Source organism: Dromiciops gliroides, chromosome 1 (genome assembly GCF_019393635.1).
Source record: "Dromiciops gliroides isolate mDroGli1 chromosome 1, mDroGli1.pri, whole genome shotgun sequence".
Taxonomy (NCBI): domain Eukaryota; kingdom Metazoa; phylum Chordata; class Mammalia; order Microbiotheria; family Microbiotheriidae; genus Dromiciops; species Dromiciops gliroides.
In genome coordinates, this window is record NC_057861.1 from 317,854,278 (window position 1) to 317,876,259 (window position 21,982).

The 21,982-nt window shown below is 41.0% G+C and overlaps 1 protein-coding gene across 1 annotated transcript in view; it reads left to right on the forward strand.

Moving 5' to 3' along the window:
- The first annotated feature begins 15,919 nt into the window (after positions 1 to 15,919).
- ZBTB7C (zinc finger and BTB domain containing 7C) overlaps positions 15,920 to 21,982 on the forward strand; it is a 99,307-nt gene continuing 93,244 nt past the window's right edge. Inside the window, exon 1 of the mRNA XM_043979681.1 lies at positions 15,920 to 16,014. Within this exon, the coding sequence (XP_043835616.1) occupies positions 16,013 to 16,014 (2 nt within the window). The 5' untranslated portion in view covers positions 15,920 to 16,012. The remainder of the gene's footprint in view (positions 16,015 to 21,982) is intronic.

Below are 21,982 nucleotides of genomic sequence, written 5' to 3' on the forward strand. Positions count from 1 at the left end.
AAGAAAACTTCAAAATGGGGTCGAGAAGAATCAGACATGTCTGAAATGACCCAACAAAAACAACAAGGCAAAAGAAAGAACAATACATACAATACAAACAAGCATAAATAATAACATTCATCACAATCCACACAGAAACCTTAGTCACACTTTCCCACTGCTACACTTAGCAGCTATGGGGGAGAATGGATGTATGTTGACAGAAACTTGCCAAGAAGACAGACACATGAGTGAAGAGAACCTGTGCGTTCCAGGCAACTTATAACTGTGGAATTATAAATGTTAGTGTCTTCTTTCTGTCTCAGAAGCTGATTATAAATTTCCTTGATGAATTTAGCTTCTCTAAATTAAACAGATGTTTCCACTGCTAAGCTGAATCGATCCATATTGTGCTTGACTCACATCTCTCTAGGTATGAGATCACCAAACTTGTTGATTTGCTAGGTGAGTTCTCTGATTCCCTGCTTTCAACCTGTTACTCTGTCCAGCTAGACTTCCTACTAAACATCAACTATAGTATGAATCACTTCCAGTTTCAAATTTAGCTGGTGCACTTCTGAAATTTGTCCTTTCCTTTTCCTCTCTCTCTCTCTCTCTCTCTCTCTCTCTCTCTCTCTCTCTCTCTCTCTCTCTCTCTCTCTCTCTCTCTCTCTCTCCTCTCTCCCCTCTCTCTCCTCTCTCCTCTCCTCTCTCTCCCCTCTCTCCTCTCCTCTCTCTCCCCTCTCTCCTCTCCTCTCTCTCCCCTCTCTCCTCTCCTCTCTCCTCTCCTCTCTCTCCCTCTCTCTCTCTCTTTCTCTCTCTCCTCTCTCCCCTCTCTCTCCTCTCTCATCTCCTCTCTCTCCCCTTTCTCCTCTCCTCTCTTTCCCCTCTCTCCTCTCCTCTCCTCTCCTCTCCTCTCCTCTCCTCTCCTCTCCTCTCCTCTCCTCTCCTCTCCTCTCCTCTCCTCTCCTCTCCTCTCCTCTCCTCTCCTCTCCTCTCCTCTCCTCTCCTCTCCTCTCCTCTCCTCTCCTCTCCTCTCCTCTCCTCTCCTCTCCTCTCCTCTCCTCTCCTCTCCTCTCTCTCCCCTCTCTCCCCTCTCTCCTCTCTCTCTTTATCTTTCTGGGTTTAGATTCTGGATCCTCTCTGCAATTGACCCTACCTTAGCTTCTGTTTAGTAACAAAATCTTATCCTCTGTCTATAATTAGATAGATTACATTTGTTCCTGAATTATAAAACAGTTCTACTATTCGTGTCTCTCCAGTATACTATAGCTTGTCACTTGGAAGAAAATGAACAACTGTCTCAGAACTCTGAGTCAGAGTAGGTTTTTCTTTTGGAACTCTGAGCAAAGCAGACAACTTAGCAACAGACTGCTGAAAGGGCATTATTTCAAAGGACCCACATCTTACATATGGGCAGCTAGGTGGTGCAGTAGATAGAATGCAGGCTTGAATTCAGGAAGACTCATCGTTTTGAGTTCAAATCTAACCTCAGACACTTACTAGCTATATGAACCTGGGTAAGTCATCCAGCCTGTTGTCCTCAGTTTCCTCATCTGTAGAATCAACTGGGGAAGAAAATGACAAACCACTCCAGTATCTTTAGCAAGAAAACTTCAAATGCGGTCATGGAGAGTTGGACTTGACTAACTGACTAAAGAACAATAATAAAGAATCAGGCAGGAGACTAGAACCCAGATTTAAATTTAGTGGCCTTTAAACGATACAACAAATCTTACATATGATTTGTATTTACTTATCTGTGCACATGTTGTGTGTTTCCAGTAGAATGGAAGCTTCTGAGGGCAATCTGTATTATTTTTGCCATTATGTCTCCAATATTTATCGCAATGCTTTGTAAATGAAATTGATTCGAGGCATAGAAAACAAGCATGAGCAAAGGCATAATACTAGAGAGAAGATGTCTTATAGGTTTATAATCCATTACCTTAGATTTAGGTGTCATTTGCATTAAGTCAAAGTCATGAATGTGATGATCAGGGAGACAGTATAGAGAGAATGGAGGAGAAAGCCAAGAGCAAAACCTTGGGAAACACAGTTGGGAAGAGCAACAACCATTAAAGGAAAGGAACAAGAAATTGGTAGAGATCTCATCATTTCTGAAACCAAGGGAGGAAAGAGTTTCTAGAAGGAAGAAGGGGACATGGTATCAAAAATTATACAGAAGTTAAAGATGATGAAGACCAAAGAAAATGCCTTGACTTTGAAAACCAGGAACTTTTGAGAAGTCAGCCTTAGCAGATTTGTGTGGGCAGAAAGAAGCCAGACAGCAAAGGAGAAAGTAAATAGTTGAGTAAATGGAACCTGGGGAAGGGGAGGATGGGAAGATTATTTTTTTCCAAGAAGTTTTGCAGTAAGGGGAGGGTTGGATGGCAGCTAGATGGTGTAGAAGGGTCAAAGGTAGGCATATTTGTGTTTGGGCCAGAGCATGTTTGTAGACAAATTAGAAAGAACAAATGAAGAGAGTCAGTACCCAAGATAGAAGAGATAATTGCTTGATAGAGAGATAATTGCTTAAAGGGAGAAGAGGAAAGGAGGAGCCTATTTTTTAAAAAAACATGGACTGAAGGGGGCAGCTAGGTGGCTCAGTGGATAAAGCACCAGCCTTGGATTTAGTAGGACCTGAGTTCAAATCCAGCCTCAGACACTTAACACTTACTAGCTGTGTGACCCTGGGCAAGTCACTTAACCCTCATTGCCCTCCCCCCCAAAAATGGACTGGAGAGAATTTATTTTATTATTTAGTTCTTTCTTGAGAATTATAATTATTTAATTTTCTTGTGTTTCTCTTGTTTGGAGTTTTTGCAAGAAGAATGAACTATTTCCATCTCTTTGTTAAAGAATGTAGTTAATGTCTCTTGTCAAAGGTGCATCTTTTTTCATTGATCATCAGATTTAGCTTTACATGGTATATCATTTGAATGGATTCCTTCTCTTCTGCTTCTTGGAATCCCTAGTTTGATGTAAAGTTCAGTTCAAACACAATAGGAGGGCCTTTCCTAGTCTCTCCAGCTACTACTGCCTGCCCAGAAATGACTTTATATTTATTTTGTAAATTTTTTGTATATACTTACATGTGTAAGAATAGTCTCCTGAAATAAAATAAGCTCCTTGAGGAGCCTGTTTGATTTTTGCCTTTGTACCCACTACATCAGTGCAGTTCAGGGCACAGAACAGGCCCTTAAATCTGTTGGTTGATCATACCTTGAGTGCCTTTATTTTTGCAATTTCCTGCCACATTCTTTTCTCTCTCTCCTTCTTTTTATTTTTATTTATTTATTTATTTTTGCAGGGCAGTGACAGTTAAGTGACTTGCCCAGAGTCATACAGCTAGTGTCAAGTGTCTGAGACCGAATTTGAATTCAGGTCCTCCCAAATCCAGGGCTAGTGCTTTATCCACTGCACCACCTAACTGCCCCTACATTCTTTTTTCTGATTTCTTCTGGATTCTCAAAATCTGATATAGTCCTGGCTTATTAGAATTGAAGTTCTTCCATTGCTGAAGACCTTTTTCTTGGCTGTTTACTACATTTGTTGTTTCAAATTAGAGTTCTAAACTTGAGCCACTGTGTCCTTTGAAATTTCATTTGTTTTTCCTATGATGATCAGCGGATTCAATTATTCAGTGCTATGTCATCATTATTAAAAAACTCTGGACAATTTTTTAATATTATTTCTTATAGTATGGTTGATATTCAGGCTTTTAATTTGTCAATTGCTTTGGATAGTTTTAAATTCATGTGTTCTTTTAAAGACATTGTTTACTTCTCTTCTGCCAATTTTTTTTCTACTTCCATATTTTTTAATTCCAGAGCTGTCATTCTTTTTTTTTTTTCAGATTCTCTAGAACCTTGAATCTCAATCATGTATTCTAAGATGTATAATTTGGGCATTTGTTTTTGTTAATTCTTCTTTGAAAGCTATGCTAATTATATCCAATTTCCATCCTATTTTCTTCTTTTAAAAGTTTTATTTCTCCTTTGAGTCATTTTGGAGTTTTTTCCCCCTCATACCATGATCTCTAGAGAATATACAGAAGTTTTTTTTTTTTTTCCACTCGGATTTTGGATCATTTTATTTCATGGTAATAATACTTATTCAATGTTAAGAAGTTTACAAAATTTATTCATTTTTTCTTCTGTCTTTATGAGTTTCACTATTGATTTATCTGACTTGGAACTAGATTTAATTATACCCAGACCTTCCTCACATGCTTTTTGTCCCTTAGTCTTTTCTTTATTATTATTATTATTATTTTGTTTAAGCAGAAATTAGCTTTCTCATGTAATAGATTCTTCTTCCATGGTAGACCTAGAGAAAGAGAAGGTAATAGCCAGTGGTTCTGAGGAAGCTTCCAAGAGAAGTGTGTAATCCTGTGCATGTAAGGTGGGTAGGGGAGAATGTAGATGGAAGCTTGTGAATAGAAACTTTTATACAGTTACTTTGGGGAATGAGAGAGAGCTGATGGAAAGCCTGTGATTTTTTTTTCTTCCTTTCTCCCTTTCTGTGGCTTTTTCTCACCTTTCAGTGCTCTCCTACCCAGTCACCCACCCCTACAGGTATTCAAGGATGAGAAGGATCCTGCCTAGAGCATTAAGAGTGGTTCCTTTTCAGTTATGTGGCATATCAGCCTTCAGATAGACAAGACATAGTATGGGAGCCCCTGAGATAATTCTTGGGTTTTTTTCTTCAAATCAAAAGATCTGAGTTTGAATCTGGCTCTGCCACTTAGTATCTATGTGGCCTTGGGTAAGTCTTTTAATCTCTCTGGGCCTCAGTTTCTAGTTCCCAAAAGAGTGGGATTGGAGCCAAAACTCTCTAAGAAGCTTTTCAGCTCCAAATTTATGGTCTTGGAAATTACTGGTTAGATTTCTCTCTTTTTTTTTTTAACAGAAAAAAATTTATTGGAAATTTCTTGAGAATATATTTGAAAGTACAGCTCAATGTTTTCAAACCAGATAAGGGGTGAAGATGCTCTTCTCCAGGCTGAGCATCTGAATGGCTAGTCACCCGGCAGGTCGGCCCCGATAGGCTGACACCAGCTTGACTGACCTCAGGAAGACATACAGAGCCCAGGAACCAGTCCAGGGCCCAAATCCCCTGGCATTGAGCAAGGCTCATGGTCGAGGTTTGGAATATACTGCCCGCCACGGGCTTCGCTTGAAGCTAGTGCTCAACTCCAGTAGTAGAGGTCCGGCTACTCCCAGCTCCCTCCACCACTGGGGAGTCCAGAGCAAACTGGCAACGGAGAAGGGCGACTTATTGCCTGCAGAGGGCAGCACTTGGACTAACAGGGTTCCTGGCTAGGATAGATTTCTCTCTTGGTGGCCTTAGTCTTCACCAGAGCCCAGCTCATCAAGAAGCTAATGGTCTTTAGATAAGACCTATGATATCCAGGGAGCTGATTTCCTATGAAGGTGGAAAAGCAGGGGAAGTGGAATAATCTCTGTCAATAGGAATATATTAGAAATATTATATTATATTATATTATGTTATGTTATATTACGTTATATTATATTATATTATATTTTATAGAAATATATATAATTAGAAATGCCAGGGGGAAGAGACTTGAGATCCTGTAGTTTTTGTGAATGTTGTTGCCCCCCTGTAGAATGTAAGCTTTTTGAGGGCAGGAACAGTTTCATTTTTGTCATTTGTAAATTTTTTTTTTAAATGAATACTGAGTAATTTTGGAGGATGGGGACACTAACAACTGGGAGAAGTGGGAAAGACCTCTTGTAGGAGGTGGAACTACAGTAGAATCTGGAAAAGAACTTAAGATTCCAAGAGATAGAGGCAGAGAAGGAGGGAATCCCAGGTGCTGGGCACAGCCTGTGCAAAAGCCCTGAGAGGGAAGATGGTAAATAGTGTTCCAGGTACAATAATGTCCAGTGTTGCTGGAATGTGTGTGTGTATATGTGTGTGGGGGTGTGTGTGAAGGGGGATAATGAGAAATAAGTATGGAAAGATGTTAATGCCTAACTGTGAAGGGCTTTAATCGCCAGACTGAAGAGTTTGTGCTTTATCCTAGAGGCAATAAGGAATCACTGAAGTTTCTTGAGCAGGGAAGTGATGTGGTCACACTTGTGCTTTTGGCAGCTTTGGGGAGGATGGATTGGAGAAAGGAGAAACTGGAGTCAGGGAGACTAATCAAAAGGCTGTTTTCCAGTCTAGACAAGAGATGATAGGGAAATGAACTGGGGTGGTAGACATGAAAGTGAAGAGGAGATGAAGATGATAGAAGTAGTTGAGCCAGACCAACTGCTTCTCTGTCAAACTCACATAGTGAGTCTGACCTTTCACTGAAGACAAAGGGAGAATCCTAGATTTGAAAGCTCAGGACCTGAGAATTCTATAACCGACTGTGCCATTGGCTCATTTTCCTTGGGAATGAGCAGTGTTTCAGGGAGCCCAGGACCAAGGCTAGAGCTTAGACCTGGCTTCTCACCTCTATCACTTAATTACCAGTAGGACCATGTGCAAGTTTGCTTAATATCTCTGGGTTTGGACCATTAGGTCCCTTGCAGACCTTTCTCTATGATCTGTGGTGTGCACCATGCTTTCCTGATCCAGGAATCTATGGTCTTTTTTCATGCCCTCATCTTAGGAATAAAAAACCCAATGGGTTTCCTGGCCCTGTTCTTTTGACTCTGCATTCTTGTTTAACCACAGTGGCCTCTTTAACCCATTTTTTGATTTATAAACCAAAGGAATCCAGGCTACAGAGTTTCTCCCAACTGTTTCTTATTTCCCATTTTCTAACACTCAGCTTTTCCCACCCCTTAGAAAACACATTCCTTGGGGAGTATTCTCAAATTCCCTCCACACTAGCTCGCCAAAGAGCAAATCACCCTTTGTAGGGAGGGATAATTCTCTAAGAACACAGGGCTGTCTTCTACAATGGCTGGCTCCATACAAACCACTTCTGCTCCATTCAGAGGCATGGCAAGAGACCTGGGTACCTATAGTTTTGACTCTGACAATAATTCCCTTTGTCACCGGAAGCAAATCACTTCTCTCTAGAGTTTGGATTCTTCATTCATTCATTCAACCAACAAACATTTAGTAGGTGTGTTTATTAAGTGCAGAACACTATGCTTCCTTCGGAGCTATGGAAGCCTAATGGTCTTAAGGTTGAAGGCAGGAACCCAGTAGGCCCCCTATCTTCCCTCTTCTGATCTCTGGGCTTTTTGAGTTTGCTTATTGTTTTCTCTCTTGGCTTCATTCAAGGTACTGATATTTGGGATGCCCCATTAGTTTCAAGATTCTCAGTGGGATAGGACAATATTCAGAATCCCAAGCTTCACAGCTAATGGGGGAAAAGGTTCAGTTTACCATAATAAGGCCAAATGAGAAAATGTATGTAAAGTGTTTTTTAATCCTTAAAACAATAAACACGAATCTTGTCATAATATGCAAAATTACCTTCATGTATTTTTGTTGTTCCTGTTCTAGACCTGGGATTACCAAAGTGTGGGGAATTCCCCTTGTGCAATTCTCCCACCTCTACTGATGACAACCAATATATCATCTATAATTTAGTCTTAGAGAGAGGCCTATTGGGTCAGGGCTGGATTTGAACCCGCATCTTCCTCACTTGAAGGTGAGTTTCTCTATCCATTGTCCCACAATGCATCTCAATAAGTACAAAATGAGGTACAATGAAAGGTCTGCAGAATGAATGGGTTAGCCTCTGAAGGCACCTTTGAACTCTAATATTCTGTAGTTCTATACCCTGCCTCCAGCCCTACCCATCAATGCACTGTTGTCATAACAGTGGCTAAGAAATCAGGCCAGACCTAGACACTGTTGCAAAATAGGCAAAGTTTGTCTTTGATGCCTCCCACTCTGTCACAGAACCTCCCCAATGGGGCCACCACTCCCTCCTCCATATCAAAACTCCCTTTGTCACAGTGCCCAATCTCAGTCATCTGGGAGGAAATAATTCACACTAAAGTGTTAACCACTGATAACACTTTTAAGATTACCCCTCCCAGAGAAATTTGCATTTTGGTCCAGTAGCTTAGGGAGGCAAAGACTCTATTAATGGGTTTTCTAGCAGATGGAAGGAATTTTTTTGTATGTATGAAGGAATGAATGAATGTATGTATGTGTATATGTATATGTTTGTGTGTATGTATGCATGTAAGTGTGTATGTGTGATATATGTGTAAATTATATATATATGTATGTATATGTATGTATATGTAATTGGGCCCTTCAAATCAAGCTCCCTAGGTGATTTGCATGTTTGTAAAGCCATATGTACTAAATATATGAAAACTTTGTATTAAACATATTATATATAAATATAAAAATAAATCTACACAAAACATATAAATATATTAGCCATATTTACTAAATATATATGAATTCTATATGTACATGTGTATAAATATATATATATATAAAAGGGAAGGTAAAGGGAGAGAAAGCAATGTATAGTTTTGCAGATTGAGTTCAAGGCTGCTTACTACACTTCACCAGGCAACTCTGTAACAAGGGAGATTAGATCAGAGATTAGATTTTGGGAGACTGGCCAAGAACTAGATAGTAGATATGAAAGCGGTAGAGAGATAGTCTGACTTCCAAAGATGGCTTCAGGCTCTTTTCTTATATGCAAATAACTCCCGGAATATTTCTCCCTCCCTCCTAGTTCCCACCTTTGTCCCAAACAGCCTAGTCCTCTCAGGCTACAAGTGAGCAGCTCAACCCACCCCCCACCTCTGTCCCCTTCCAACCCCTTGGCTCTTTGAGTTTGCCTATCATTTTCTCCCTGGGCTTCATTCCAAACGATCTATGCTTTGGGTGTCACGCTGGCTTCTGGTTTCTGTATGGGACGGATTTGGGAGTGGGCTCTAGGAGAGTTGCCTACGTGGCATAGTAGATGCCCCTGCCCAGGACGCGTTCATAGCCGAAACGATCAGGATCTCCCAAAGCGTCGCAGTGTCTCCCAAAGGCCAGTCCAGCCTGCTCCCAGTCTTGAAGGAGGCGCTATAGCAGCCGCTGTTATCTTCAGAAACATTTCTCGAGCTCTTTTTTCACTCAGTGCCAGAGAGGTGCAGGGCAACCTCCAGGAATCTTCTGACTAAGCTCATTGTGCTGAAATCCTTCCCAAGCTCTCCCTGCTGTGTCAGCTAGTTTCTCTGTATCCTCCCTCACCCCCTCTTTTCTCTTCCTTCTCCTCCTCTCCATCCTTCCCCTCCTCCCTCATCTCCCCCACATCTGCTCCTCCTCCCTCCACCCAGTTCTCTTCCCACCCTCTTCCTCCCTTCCACACACTCCTCCCCCATCTGTCCCCTTCTCCTCCCTCTTCCTCCCCCTTCCTGCCTGTCTTCTCATCCCCTTGGTAAACTTTGCATTCTGATATTTTAAATCTCCACTCATTTCCTGGTTCAGCTGGGTCTCTGATTCCAATAATATCATCCTTTCCTTCACAAACGTATAATCCCAGCACCAGAAGGCCTCTGGCAGCTAAATGGGCCTTATATAATATAATCATTTCCTACTCTCCTCAGACTCACCCCGTTCCCTTTGGCCTGCAGTTCAATCAGAATGCTAGGCTGGAAGTTAGAGGGGTTTCCCTGAGAATTCCAGCCCTCCCCCCCATTCTCTCCTGAACTCTTGTTAGTTCTAATGGGCTGATAATTTTCCCTAAGGGCTAACTCAGCTAAAGGGCAAGGTGAGCAAGGCAAAACACCACGATCTTACCTTGGAACTATTTTTTCCTAGCATTTCCAATTTGAGGGTTTTAGCTTCTTCCCTAGACCTTTCTAGTAAGTGTCAAGTGTCTGAGGCTGGATTTGAACTCAGGTCCTCCTGACTTCAGGGCCGGTGCTTTATCCACTGAGCCACCTAACTGCACCCCCAATAAACATTTTTAACAGGCCTCCAAATCCCATAAAAAGAGGGCAACCTGATAACCTGCTACAGGAAAAGAGTTAAGAAACCTGGGTTCCAGTTCTGGTTCTTAAGTGTGTGACTGTGGACAAGTCCCATCACCTTTGTGAGTCTTTGTAAATTCAATTTAAAAAAATAATAAAACTAACTGCTTATTTGCAGAGCACTGTTCTAAGTACTAGGGGAAAATACAAAGTTTCAAGGTCCATCATGGACCTTAGTAAAGTAAAGCATTGTGTTAGATGATCCTAGGGAATCTTCTATCTCTATCATTCTGTGAGTCTGTAAGTCCATTCCTTTCAGTACTTTGATGGAGCTATGATAATACAAATCTTGTACTTTGAGGTTTCTAGGAAGACCCTCAAAACATCTCCTTCCTCTGGCTATCACATCGCCTGAAATTCCACCATTAGAATGCATTCCTTTGGTCAATTTCCCATACTATTGTAGCACTTTTTGGTTGATAAATAAATCACTTTGCTCACAATATTCTTATGGGGAAGGTAGTACAGGTATAATTCTTTCCCTTTTGATAATGAGAAAACCGAAGTTAGAAGTTCCATGACTTGTCTGTGTGGGATCCTGGACTCCACCCTCCAAAGCCAGTGCCTTTTCTGTCCTAAGCTGGGTTAAGCACTGCTACCTTCAGAGTCCTCTTTCTTAAACACAGTCACCCTGACTGATGGGAATCTAGTCATACATTGTGTCCCTAACACCTCAGTGTGAATGAGTTTATTTGAAATTTTTTCTGGGAAAAGGCAACTTGAAGGTACTAAAGTGGGGGCTGGGTGAGGAGGAGGGGAAGGGGGATAAAAAACAGGGACTGGGAATTCAGATGAGTGAAAGGAAGAGACAAGAAGAGTCCTGGGTTACTAAAGACAAATGCCCTTCTTTCACTGGTTTCCTGAGACTCCCAATTGCTGTGAGAGTGGAGGAAGAAAAAGAGAGAGAGCTTCATTCTTTTGTGTCTCCAAATTCTGAATTCCTTCTCTTCGTGAGCATGCCTGCTTGGACTCTCCATAAATCACTTCTCATTTTTCTTTTGGCCAATTGTTTAGGTCAGGTTTTTTTTTTCTTTATATTGGTGTTTCTGTCCCTTTGTTCCAAGGTACAAGATGATGAAAGCCCTTAGGGAATCCCATTTTCAAAGGGCCTTTTTGTCTTCAGTCAGATAATTTCAGAAATGGTAGAGACCTGGAGTGGTCATCTGATCCAATTCCCTCATTTTGCTGATGAGGAAACTGAGTCTCCGAGAGAGGGGAGTGACTGTCCAAGGTGAAGGACTAGCTACTTAGTGGAAGATCTCAGACTGAAAACTTTCCTTGTTCAGTGTTCTTCCCACCACAGTGCAATCTTTCTGTTCAGGTCTGTTCTCTCCCACATACAGTGAGGCAACGAGGCAAATCACTTCACTCTTGTGAGCCTCAGTTTCTTCATCTATAAAATGGGCATGATAATAATTTACTTCCTTGCCAGGGTTGTTGTAAGGATGTCCCTTTGGAAACCTCAGTCCATTATGAGCCATGATGATTGTTGTCATTCCAGTTCGAGAATAAATATAAAATCAGGTTTTCCCCCACTTAGGAGGAAAGAAGAGTCTGAAATGTTAGGGGAATAGGGAGAGGTTAGTGTTCCTTTGAGAAGAATTTTGATGATCTTTAGCCTTGAGGAGAGCTAGAGTTCCCCCGTGAGATGCACAGTTCTAGAGACGTTTATAAATTCATGTCCAGTCTTAAGCACTATTCCTAATTTTTTTTTTCCTTTTCCATAGAGGTCAGAACTTAATTATGTTAAGACAGCCTGGGTGTGTGCTCTGTGTTATATAATCACCACACCCTCTTGGTGGCTTAAAGGCCTTACCTGAGCTCTGGGCCCAAGGAGGCATTTCAGGTGTACTGCTGGTTTGCACAATGCATCCCCACCCTGTCTCATTGATTTCTGTGTAGCTTCCTATTTTATTGTTATTGCTGACTACCCAGGGAAACCTCTAGCATTTCATTTCCTAGTTAATGGAGAGTGCTCCGGATTGTGGAGCACTAGGGTTCCTAAGATCATGGGTCCAGAGCCATCAGGGACCTCAGAGGTCATTCAGTCTGATTTCTTTTAACAGCTGAGGAAACTGAGGCCCAGTGAAGGTGGCTTGTCCAAGGCCCACAAATAGTAAGTAGCAGAGGCTGGGTTTGAAACCAGAGCCAGTAATTACTCTTTCCTCTGTTCCTATTACATTTCTATTTATTAATCTATTAATTAATCAATCAATTAATTAATTTATCTATCTATCTGTTTATTTTTTGGGTAAGGCAATTGGGGTTAAGTGACTTGCCCAGGGTCACACAGCTAGTGTCAAGGGTCTGAGGTCAGATTTGAACTCAGGTCCTCCTGAATCCAGGGCCGATTCTTTTTTTTTTTTTTGTGAGGCAATTGGGGTTGAGTGACTTGCCCAGAGTCACACAGCTAGTAAGTGTTAAGTGTCTGAGGCCAGATTTGAACTCAGGTACTCCTGACTCCAGGGCTGGTGGTCTATCCACTGCACCACCTAGCTGCCCTGACGATTCTTTATCCACTGAGCCACCTAGCTGCCCCTCTATTACATTTTTAAAGACCTCCAGGGGACAGGATTCCAGCCATTCCAGTACATACACACTTCTTAATTCCAAGAAAGACGTCCAAAACAGAATTCATCTTTGCCCTTCCTCTAATATCCTTATTTCTGCTCCTGGTTCTACCATCCTCCCAGATTCCTTAGCTCTTTAATCAGAAATCTTCTTTGGTTCTTCCTTCTCCCTCAATCAAGAGACATTTATTAAGCACCTACCATGGGCCAGGTATAATATATGCTTGGCATTAGAGATAAAAAGACAGAAATTAAATAACCCTTGACCCCAAGGGAATAAAATACATTGTATTGGGAGATTCTATGTGCACGAATAGTATTTCAACCAATGGAAATGTGTAGCACATGCATTACAGGAAGAGAGGGGAAGGGAACAAACATTTATTAAGCACCTACTATATGTTCAGCACTGTGCTAAGAATTTTACAAATAACCTTAGTAAACACAAGAGATGGAAGAGAATAGGATGAGACTGTGGAACAGCTAATGGTCTAATTTACCTGGTACACAAAGTATATGAAAGTAGCATGAAAAGGCAACCTGAAAGGGGAGCAGCTAGATAGTACAGTGGTTAGAGCATTTGACCTGGAATCAGAAATACATGAGTTCAAATCCAGCCTCAGACACTTACAAGTTGTGTGATGCTGGGCAAGTCACATCACTTCTATTTGCCTCAATTTCCTCATCTGTAAAATGGGGGATAATAGTGCCTACTTCCCAGAGTTGTTGTGAGGATCAAGTAAGATAATAATTGTGTTAGCTCTTGTTAATAAGGTGAGGCTGGAGCTAGACTGCGGAGGGCCTTAAGTGGCACAGTAAAAAGTTTGCATTTTCTCGTATGGTCAATGGGAAACCAAGGAAGGTTTTTGAGTGCGCACATGACGTGATTGGGCATAGAAGATTATTTTGGGTGTTATATGAGTGGAGGAAGGAAGGAAGATAGAAGAGATACTGTGGAGGCAGATTAACAGATGTGGGCCCTCCCTCTTGACCTCTGCCTCATAGAATCTCTAGTTTCTTTCAAAGTTTGGCTCACGGCCACTACCCACAGGAGGCCTTTCCTGATTTCCCAATGCTCCCAATGCTATTACCATGTATTTATCATACATTTTATCTACCTATAGGTACACATATAGTGTCTCCCAGTAAAACTTACATTCTTCCTTTGAGGGTTAAGACTGTTTAATTTCTGTCTATAAGCTCAATGCCCAGAATCGAGCCTGGCCTGTGGTACAAGAAATGTTTAATACACGGTTGTTAATTGATTGAAGGAGTAGGAGAAACTGAAGGACTTAGGTTCCAACTTTTCATGCCATTCATCAGAACTTTGTCCTCTTTATTCTTTATAGTTGTGGATCCTGAAAGCAAGCACAAACTCAGTAGTCTTTGAGGATGACCTTGTACTTCCAAGCACCTTAGAGGAGTTTCCTCTCATCTGATTATTTCTTATCAGAACCCCCAGCATTATGAGGTTCTGTTTGGTTTTGCCCTGAACCTCTTATTTGGCCTAAACCTTGATGTAGAGCAAAGCTTCTTAAACTATGGGTAGTGCACATAACTGAAGGTGGGGGTCGAGAAAAATTTGGCAGTAAATATTTGATCTGTATATCTATTTTATATACCTATATACCTGGGGTCATGTAAAAATTTCTCAGGTGAAAAGAAGCCCTGGTGTAAAGAATTTTCAGCGAGGAAACTCCCTTTATCAATGCAAATCAATAGCCATTCTAGAATTTGTCGTCTTAGCTAGTATATTAAATGACTTTCGTGTTTGTGTAAATGTATGTGTGTGTGTCTCTGTGTGTATATGTCTGTATGTCTCTGTGTGTGTGTGTGTGTGTGTGTGTGTATATGTGTATATGTGTGAAGCAACACTTGAATTCAGGTCAGCCCCCTTTGGAGGTTGGTTTTCTATCCACTGTTGCACCATGCTGACTCCTACAAAGTAAGCTAAAATCATCCTAACGTGAACACAATCACTAATAAATTGACCACTTAAAAAATTAGTCCCCATTCAAACATTCTTCTTGTTCCACACTATTGTATATACCCACCCATCCTATCAGAATCTTTGTCAGTCTCTAATTGCTTGTCAGTAGGACCTCAGAAGAGAATGATTTGAATACCAATGGATTAAAAGAGGCCCTTGGGACAATTAATGAAGCCCTTGAATTTTTGCAATAAACCCTTTTTATGATCATAATCCAAAAGTTTGACATTAAATGAAGGGTGTCACATTGTGCCATCAACAACAAGGAAAGAAAATTATTCTCCTCCCAAATCAACATTCAATTCTTTCTTCATCCTAAGAATTAGTGAATAGTCACAATTATAGCCTAAACTGTGTTAAATGTAAGATGAAATAAATTTATTTTTGTAATTCTTGGTTTCATTTTTCAAGATAAAGTCCTAATCAAATGTTTTCTCACTACTTACTATGAAATGTTGGTCTTTTTGTTAAGTGAATTTGCTTTAATGGCCTTTTTCTGGTAACAATTATCCTCCGATATCCTGTATTCTAATGGATGCATCTTGATTTTGCACAAGTTTTTACAAATCTGGCACTACTTTACTGATTTGTGATGGATTTTGGACCTACTACTCTGACCCTAATCTCTTGTGCTATCCCTGCAGTTTTTAAAAACCAAGCCTTCTCCATGTGATCACTTCTTCAATATACTGATAAAACTTTGAGTTCTGATTCCATCTTATTTGAGATAATTCTCTCCATTAACTTTCCATGAACATAAGTGAGGTTTACCAAGTTATCATTTTGAGTGTCTTCCCTTATTTCCTTTTTAAAATGCATATTTTCATGTTTTCTATCTTTAGGCATTTCCTAGTTTTGTTTTGTTTTTGTGGAGCAATGAGAGTTAAGTGACTTGCCCAGGGTCACACAGTCTGTCAAGTGTCTGAGGCTGGATTTGAACTCAGGCCCTCCTGAATCCAGGGCCAGTGCTTTATCCACTGTACCACCTAGCTGCCCCCATTTCCTAGTTTTTAGTCAGACTCTTGAGGTTGGTAGCAAGTTCTGTCCAAGAACCATAACTAGTTCTATCAATATGCTCACCATATAGACCATGCAGGCTAAGAGAGTGGAATTAGGCTAGGGTTTTTGTTTTTTGTTTGTTTATTTGTTTGTTTTGTTGTTGGAATATCCAGGTGGATTGGTTTTAAACATTCCAGCATAATGAAGTCAGTAGAGTTAATTCAGTGTTGAACTGGGTTTTGAATCAACTAGAGATCTGGAATGATCAACTATCAAATGTGTACTGAGGTGTTCCTCTGAGTGGTACCCTGTGCTAAGCTCTATAGGAAATGTAAAAAAAAGGAAAGGAAATGTTCAATTTAATTCAACAAATGTTTATTAAGCATGTTTTATGTGCCCTAGGCACTGGAGCTACAAAAACAAAAAAGGAAACGGTTCCTGCCCTCAAGAAGATTATATGCTATTTATGTTCATTCATCCATCCATACCCACGTATATACACAGAAATGTAAGTAAACACAAAGTACACACAAATAATTCAAGTAATTTTTAAAAAGAGATTATGAATAATGGTTGGAGTAATCACAGGCTTTGTACAGGATGTGACATGAGCTACACATTGAAGCTAGTTAGGGATTCTGTGGAGGAAAGAAGGGAGAAAATTCTAGACATAAGAGACCATCCCCTAGATTCTTTGATTGGTCTTTGCATTCTGACCATTAATTCTAGGGTATTGTTTTGCTTTTCCTGTCCAGTCTGGGACGCCACTTGTATATCCCCTTCTCCCCTTCACCATCTATGTTCTTGACACCAACATTGTAGAGTTTAGTTTGCAAATCATAAAATGTGAAACATGAGCTATTATAATTTCAATACGTTGAAGTCAATTAATGAATATTTATTAAGTACTGGGTGTTAAGAATTATTTTATGCATTGGGAATGCCAACACAAAAATAAAAGAGTCCTGCCTGTCAAGGAATTTATATTCTAATTGTTCTGTCATTGGGGATACTCTGTCCATCAGACACACAGATCACAACTCCTTTGGGTCAGATGGGTCTTTGTGAGTTTCCAAGGTCAAAATATCCATGATCATTTGGCCAATCCGATGATGAATCTCTCTGGTCATCAGATGACAGCCATTGAGTCCATCCCAAGGCCTGTGTTGGAAGGCTGGTGCTTCCCATTTATCCTGCACATAGCTTCTTTGTACAGTTTTTTTGCATATCATTTTCCTCATTAAATTGTAAGCTCCTCAGGACAGGGACTGTCTTTTGCCTTTCTTAGAATTTCTAGCACTTATCATGGGATTTGTCACATAGTAGGCACTTTATAAATACTTGTTGGCTGACTATGCTTTATTGGCACAAGCTTTAGCATCCCAATGTAACCCCCACTTCATGAACATGAATTAGAACACTTGAGTTGGGGATATACAGTGTATAAAATAGTTAAACAACAACACAAAATGGGATATAATCCAGTACAAAATGGTCTGATACAGTCTATGAATGCCAGAGGAGCTAAGGGACGGCGGGGGGAGGGGGGGGGAGTAAGAACCACATGGGCTGCTACAACCATCAAGTCTTTACTTGAGATGCCTTGTCCTTGATGGATGCTAATAATAGTCACAGCTGGCTTTTATGTGAGGCTCTTTGCAGGGAGCTTTCATCAAAACTACCCTGGGTGGTAAGCAGTACAAGAGTAATGGTCAGATGGAGAAACTGAGGCTCCATCTAGTGATTTGTCCATGGTGTTGGATATGTTAAAACCAGAACTCAAAATGAGGTCTTTTGTTTCCTAGGCCAGTGTTCCTTCCACAATATTCAAAGTCTGAGTAGTATTTAGGAAATAATGGCAACAGCAGCAACAATGGTGATAATTCACATTTATATGGTATTTTATTTTTTAAGTGTTTTGTTTTTTCAATTACATGTAAAGACACATTTTAACACTCATTTTTAAGAATAATTTTGAAGAGAGAAAAAAACTTATTTGTAAAAATATTTCTAGCAGCTCTTTTTGTCATGGCTAAGAATTGGAAATCAAAGCAATGTCCATCAGTTGGGGAATGACTAAACAAGCTGTGGTATATGATGGTGATGGAATATTATTGTGCTTTAAGAAATGACAAGCAGGATGATTTTAGAAAGGCCTGGAAAGACTTATATGAACTGATGTATAGTGAAGTGAGCAGAACCAGGAGAACAATGTACACAGAGACAGCAATATTGTTTCATGAAGAACTGTGAATGACTTGACTATTCTCAACAATACCATGATCCAAGACAATCCCAATGGACAAATGATAAAGCATACTATTCACCTCCAGAGAAAGAACTGATGTTACTTGAACACAGACTAAAGCATGTATTTTTTAATTTCATTTTTTCTTTTATCCAAGTTTTCTAGTACAAAATGACAAATATGATAATAATGTTTCACATAATTGCATGTGTATAAGCTGTATCTGATTGCTTACTGCCTCAGGGAGCAGGGAGGGGGAGGGAGGGAAGGAGGGATAGAATTTGGAACTCAAAACTTTAAGTAAAAATGTTTATTATTTTTTTAAAAAGTATTTTGAGTTCCAAATTTTCTCCCTCCCTCCCTCGTCTTCCCCCTTCTTAAGACAGTAAGTAATTTGGTATAGGTTATATATATGCAATCATTATTCAGCATTTTAAAGTTTAAAAAATGTCTCTTCTCAAAGCAACCTTGTGAGGTTATACACTGGAAGTATTTTATTGTGCCCATTTTAAACATTAACATTATTATTATTATTATTATTATTATTATTATTATTATTTGCGGGGCAATGAGGATTAAGTGACTTGCCCAGGATCACACAGCTAGTAAGTGTCAAGTATCTAAGGATGGATTTGAACCCAGGTCCTCTTGAATCCAGGACTACTGTGCCACCTAGCTGCCCCACTTATTGTGCCCATTTCACAGATAAAGAAACCATGACTTTGAAAGGTTAAGGGAACTGTTGAAGGTTACATAGGAGGTAAATGGCAGGACTGAAATGAGAAGCCAGAACCTTCATGTCTCACCCCAGTGTTTTTTCTACTATACCATGTAGAGAGGAGAGAAGGGAGGCAAGTAGGCATGAATCTTTAAAGGCATGGAAGCTGCTAAATATTCCCAACAGAAATTCACAGCTAAGAAACCATAGCCAGAAAACTCAATGGACCATCATCATTCTGTTTGTCCCATGTTCCAGCTGACCCAATACCATCTGTCCCAGCAATCCCTCTGATTCCTCTGGCAGGAGCAAAAAAAAAAAAAAAGCCTTCGTGAGCCGTGGATTGACTATTCCCAAATACCTGCTATTTCTGTGATCTCAGGCAAGTCACTTGTCTTGGCTTCAGTTTTCTCATCTGTACAATAAGGGAAGTGGCCCATTTGACCTCTGAGATACCTGTTACTTCTATATTTACTACAGGATCCTATGAGCCTATGCCGAAGACACCTGTCTCTCATTTAGTATCCCATAGTTTATTTCAGTTCCTTATTTTCCAAAGGAAAGACTGCTCTTCCTTCCCCTTTCCCTTATCCCCCTGTCCCAGCTCCCTGGTGTACCACTTTGGGCTGGATTACTGAAACCGGTGACAAGAAATGCAGTCCCCTTATTAAAATAATGTAATGTCTAACTAAAATAGAAACCTGAGATAACAGTTTTTGATGTTTTAATGACTGGGCTCATTAGACAGACTTCCCACTTAAAGTGTCTGTCTAGCAATTAAGGCTAAAAAAAATCATAAATGATGACCACACCTTCTCCAGCTTAATGGTTACTCTGAAGGCTGGTCTTATTATCGCAGTGATACAGTCTGTGATAAAAAAGAATTTAAGATACTCTCCCAAGATTTATTTGCCCATTAGCAAGCTGGAGGAGGAAGGTTAAGAGTACTCTTAAGGTCAAAACTGGAAAGAGATCTTGTGAATAATAAGGCTCCTTGAATTTCCCTCCAGCTGAAATAGACACCTCCTGGCCTGATGTTGAGATCTCTTCCTTCTCCAGAGGGGCTTTCGTTTCCTCCTGTCACACGCAAGGGCTGTGAATTGTTACTCTGAGTGAACCCCAGACATTTTTTTTAGTTAATTGTCAAGCTCCCAGAGCAAATGGTACAACCACTGAATTCTGGGTCTATTATTTCCAGCTCAAATCTGCTGACTTGGAGAAGGATGTAAGGGGAGACAGGGAAAGGAAAATTGGAGCCAACTCCCAAGCAGGCTGGACCGGGGTGAAGTCAGTGTTCCTTAGAGGAGGGGGTGTATGGGGAGAAGGAAAAGTGTGCAAAGACAAATAAAGGGGAATCCACCCCAAATTAAGAAAGGAGACTGGCCTAGGCTTTCTAATAAGCCCATGTAACTGTTACAGCTGAGCAGGTTAGAAAAGATACCGATAATTTAAAAGGGAATTGTTTCAAAAGCAGAGGGGGATGGGGAGGGTACTTTCACCCTTTTATCACCCTTGTCTTGAGTGATGAATGATATTTGTACAGCATCGAGGTTGTTAACTGAGCTATTATATCCATCCCAGGGATAGGGCAAGGTTTTTCTGCTGGGGGGTGATGTGTGTTCTGATACCAGCACTTCTTATCACCTGGGCAGCCAGGGAACCATCCACAGTCCTGCCTTTGTGGCCCCCCAAGGCTGGGACCTGGGGCATAGGAATGGACTTCCTTTGGCTTCCCAGATCTAAGACTGCATTTTTCAAAGATCAAATACTCAAATATGAGAACTCAACTAATACCTTAGCTGCATCTTTCACCTTACAAACCCTCTCCCAAATCCAGTCCTAGGCCCAAAAGCCATCTCTAAGCTTCTAATGTGTTTGGTGAATTAGGAGCACCAGAAATTTGGGACTCGGGGTGGTTGTTAGAAAGGCAGGAGAATTGCAAAGTTTAAGAATGCTTTGCCACCCTCCCTCCCCACCGCAAAAAAAAGAATTTTTTGCTCCCCTCACATCTGCCTCCTGATTTCCTTGGCTTTCTTCAAAACTCAGCTCAAATTTTTCCTTCTGCAAGAGGCCTTTCCTGATCGTCCAGTTGCCTAGTGCCTTTCTCTTTCAGATTTTCTTCCATTTCTTGGTATATATCTTATATGTACCTAGTTAGGTGGTGAGCTCTTGAGGACAGAGATTGTACATTTATTTGTCTCTTCCATGCTTAGTGCCATCAGGCAAGCACTTCTTACATGCCTTTTTACTGACTGAGCAAAGGCCAAAGTGGATGTCAACCTCAGGGGGCTGTCTGTGCATGACTGTGGTACCCAGTGCTGAGGAGAGAACTTGATGAGGCCCGTGGTCTCCCTAGGCTTGTCCTGGAGGTGGGGGGGACAAGTGGAACATAGGAGTGATTTCCTTCCTTCCTTCAGGAGCCCTGCTGTGGAGACTTGCCAAGGCCACCCACAGTAAGTTATTATTTAACACTAATGAGCTCTTTGTAATTAGGGAAGTATTTTACAGTCACTATTAGTTATTCCTGGCAAAGACCCTAAGAATAGGCAAGTATGGTTATCACAGTTTTTCGGTAGCACAGAGAGACTAAATATCTCACCACCTTCCCTGTCCCCTTCGAATTTGTGAAGGATAAGGGTCTGGAGCCTCTATGAAAATGTATGGGGGTACCATTGTTCTGCTTGGACCCAGAGAGCAGAGCTAGGACTAGGTACTGAAAAAAGGAAGATTTCTCTGGTTATAAAGAAAAAACCCTTCTTAACAATTGAAGCTATCCCAAAGGGTAACTGGTTACCTCAGAGGGAAGTGAATTCTCCATGGCTTGGGGGAGGGGGTGACTTCAAGAAGACGCTGAATGACCCCGTGTTGGGAATGTCATTGGTGGGACTTATGCTTTGGGTAAAGGTTGGAATACATGGCCTTCAGGGTCTCCTCCAACACTAAGATTCTGTGATCTACCCTCTGAGTCACTCCAGCCACCCCCAGCTTCCCTCTTTCTGCTAATGCCAATGGAAAAGGGCCCATTCCAATATATTTCACAACACCCCACCCTGTCCTCTCCTCTTCTTTCCCCTTACCCACCCCACCCCCCATTACCTAAGAATGGCCAATTCTTCCTTAAGTAAAGGAAGAATTCAGTGAGAGTTCTTGCACTGAGCCCAGCCAGGCAACCGTCCTCATCCCACCCCTGGCCCCCTTTAACTGCTTAAAGCACAGCCAGGCAGATACCCCAGCTCATGGCCCTGTGGCAGAATTTCACTAACCTGGCCTGCTGCCCCTGCCCCCTCCCCTGCCATCTCATGCTCAGTTGCTGGCCAGTCCTGAGGGTGTGTGTGTGTGTGTGTGTGTGTGTGTGTGTGTGTGTGTAAGGATAAAATGCTGGAGCAGGAAGCAATTTGGTGGCTGCCCTGATTTCATCAAGTGTGCCATTTCCTTTCCTTCTAAGTACCCTGCCCATAAAATGCATTTGCAGGCAGAGAATCCTGTGTGATTCCTGTTTCAGAACGTTCA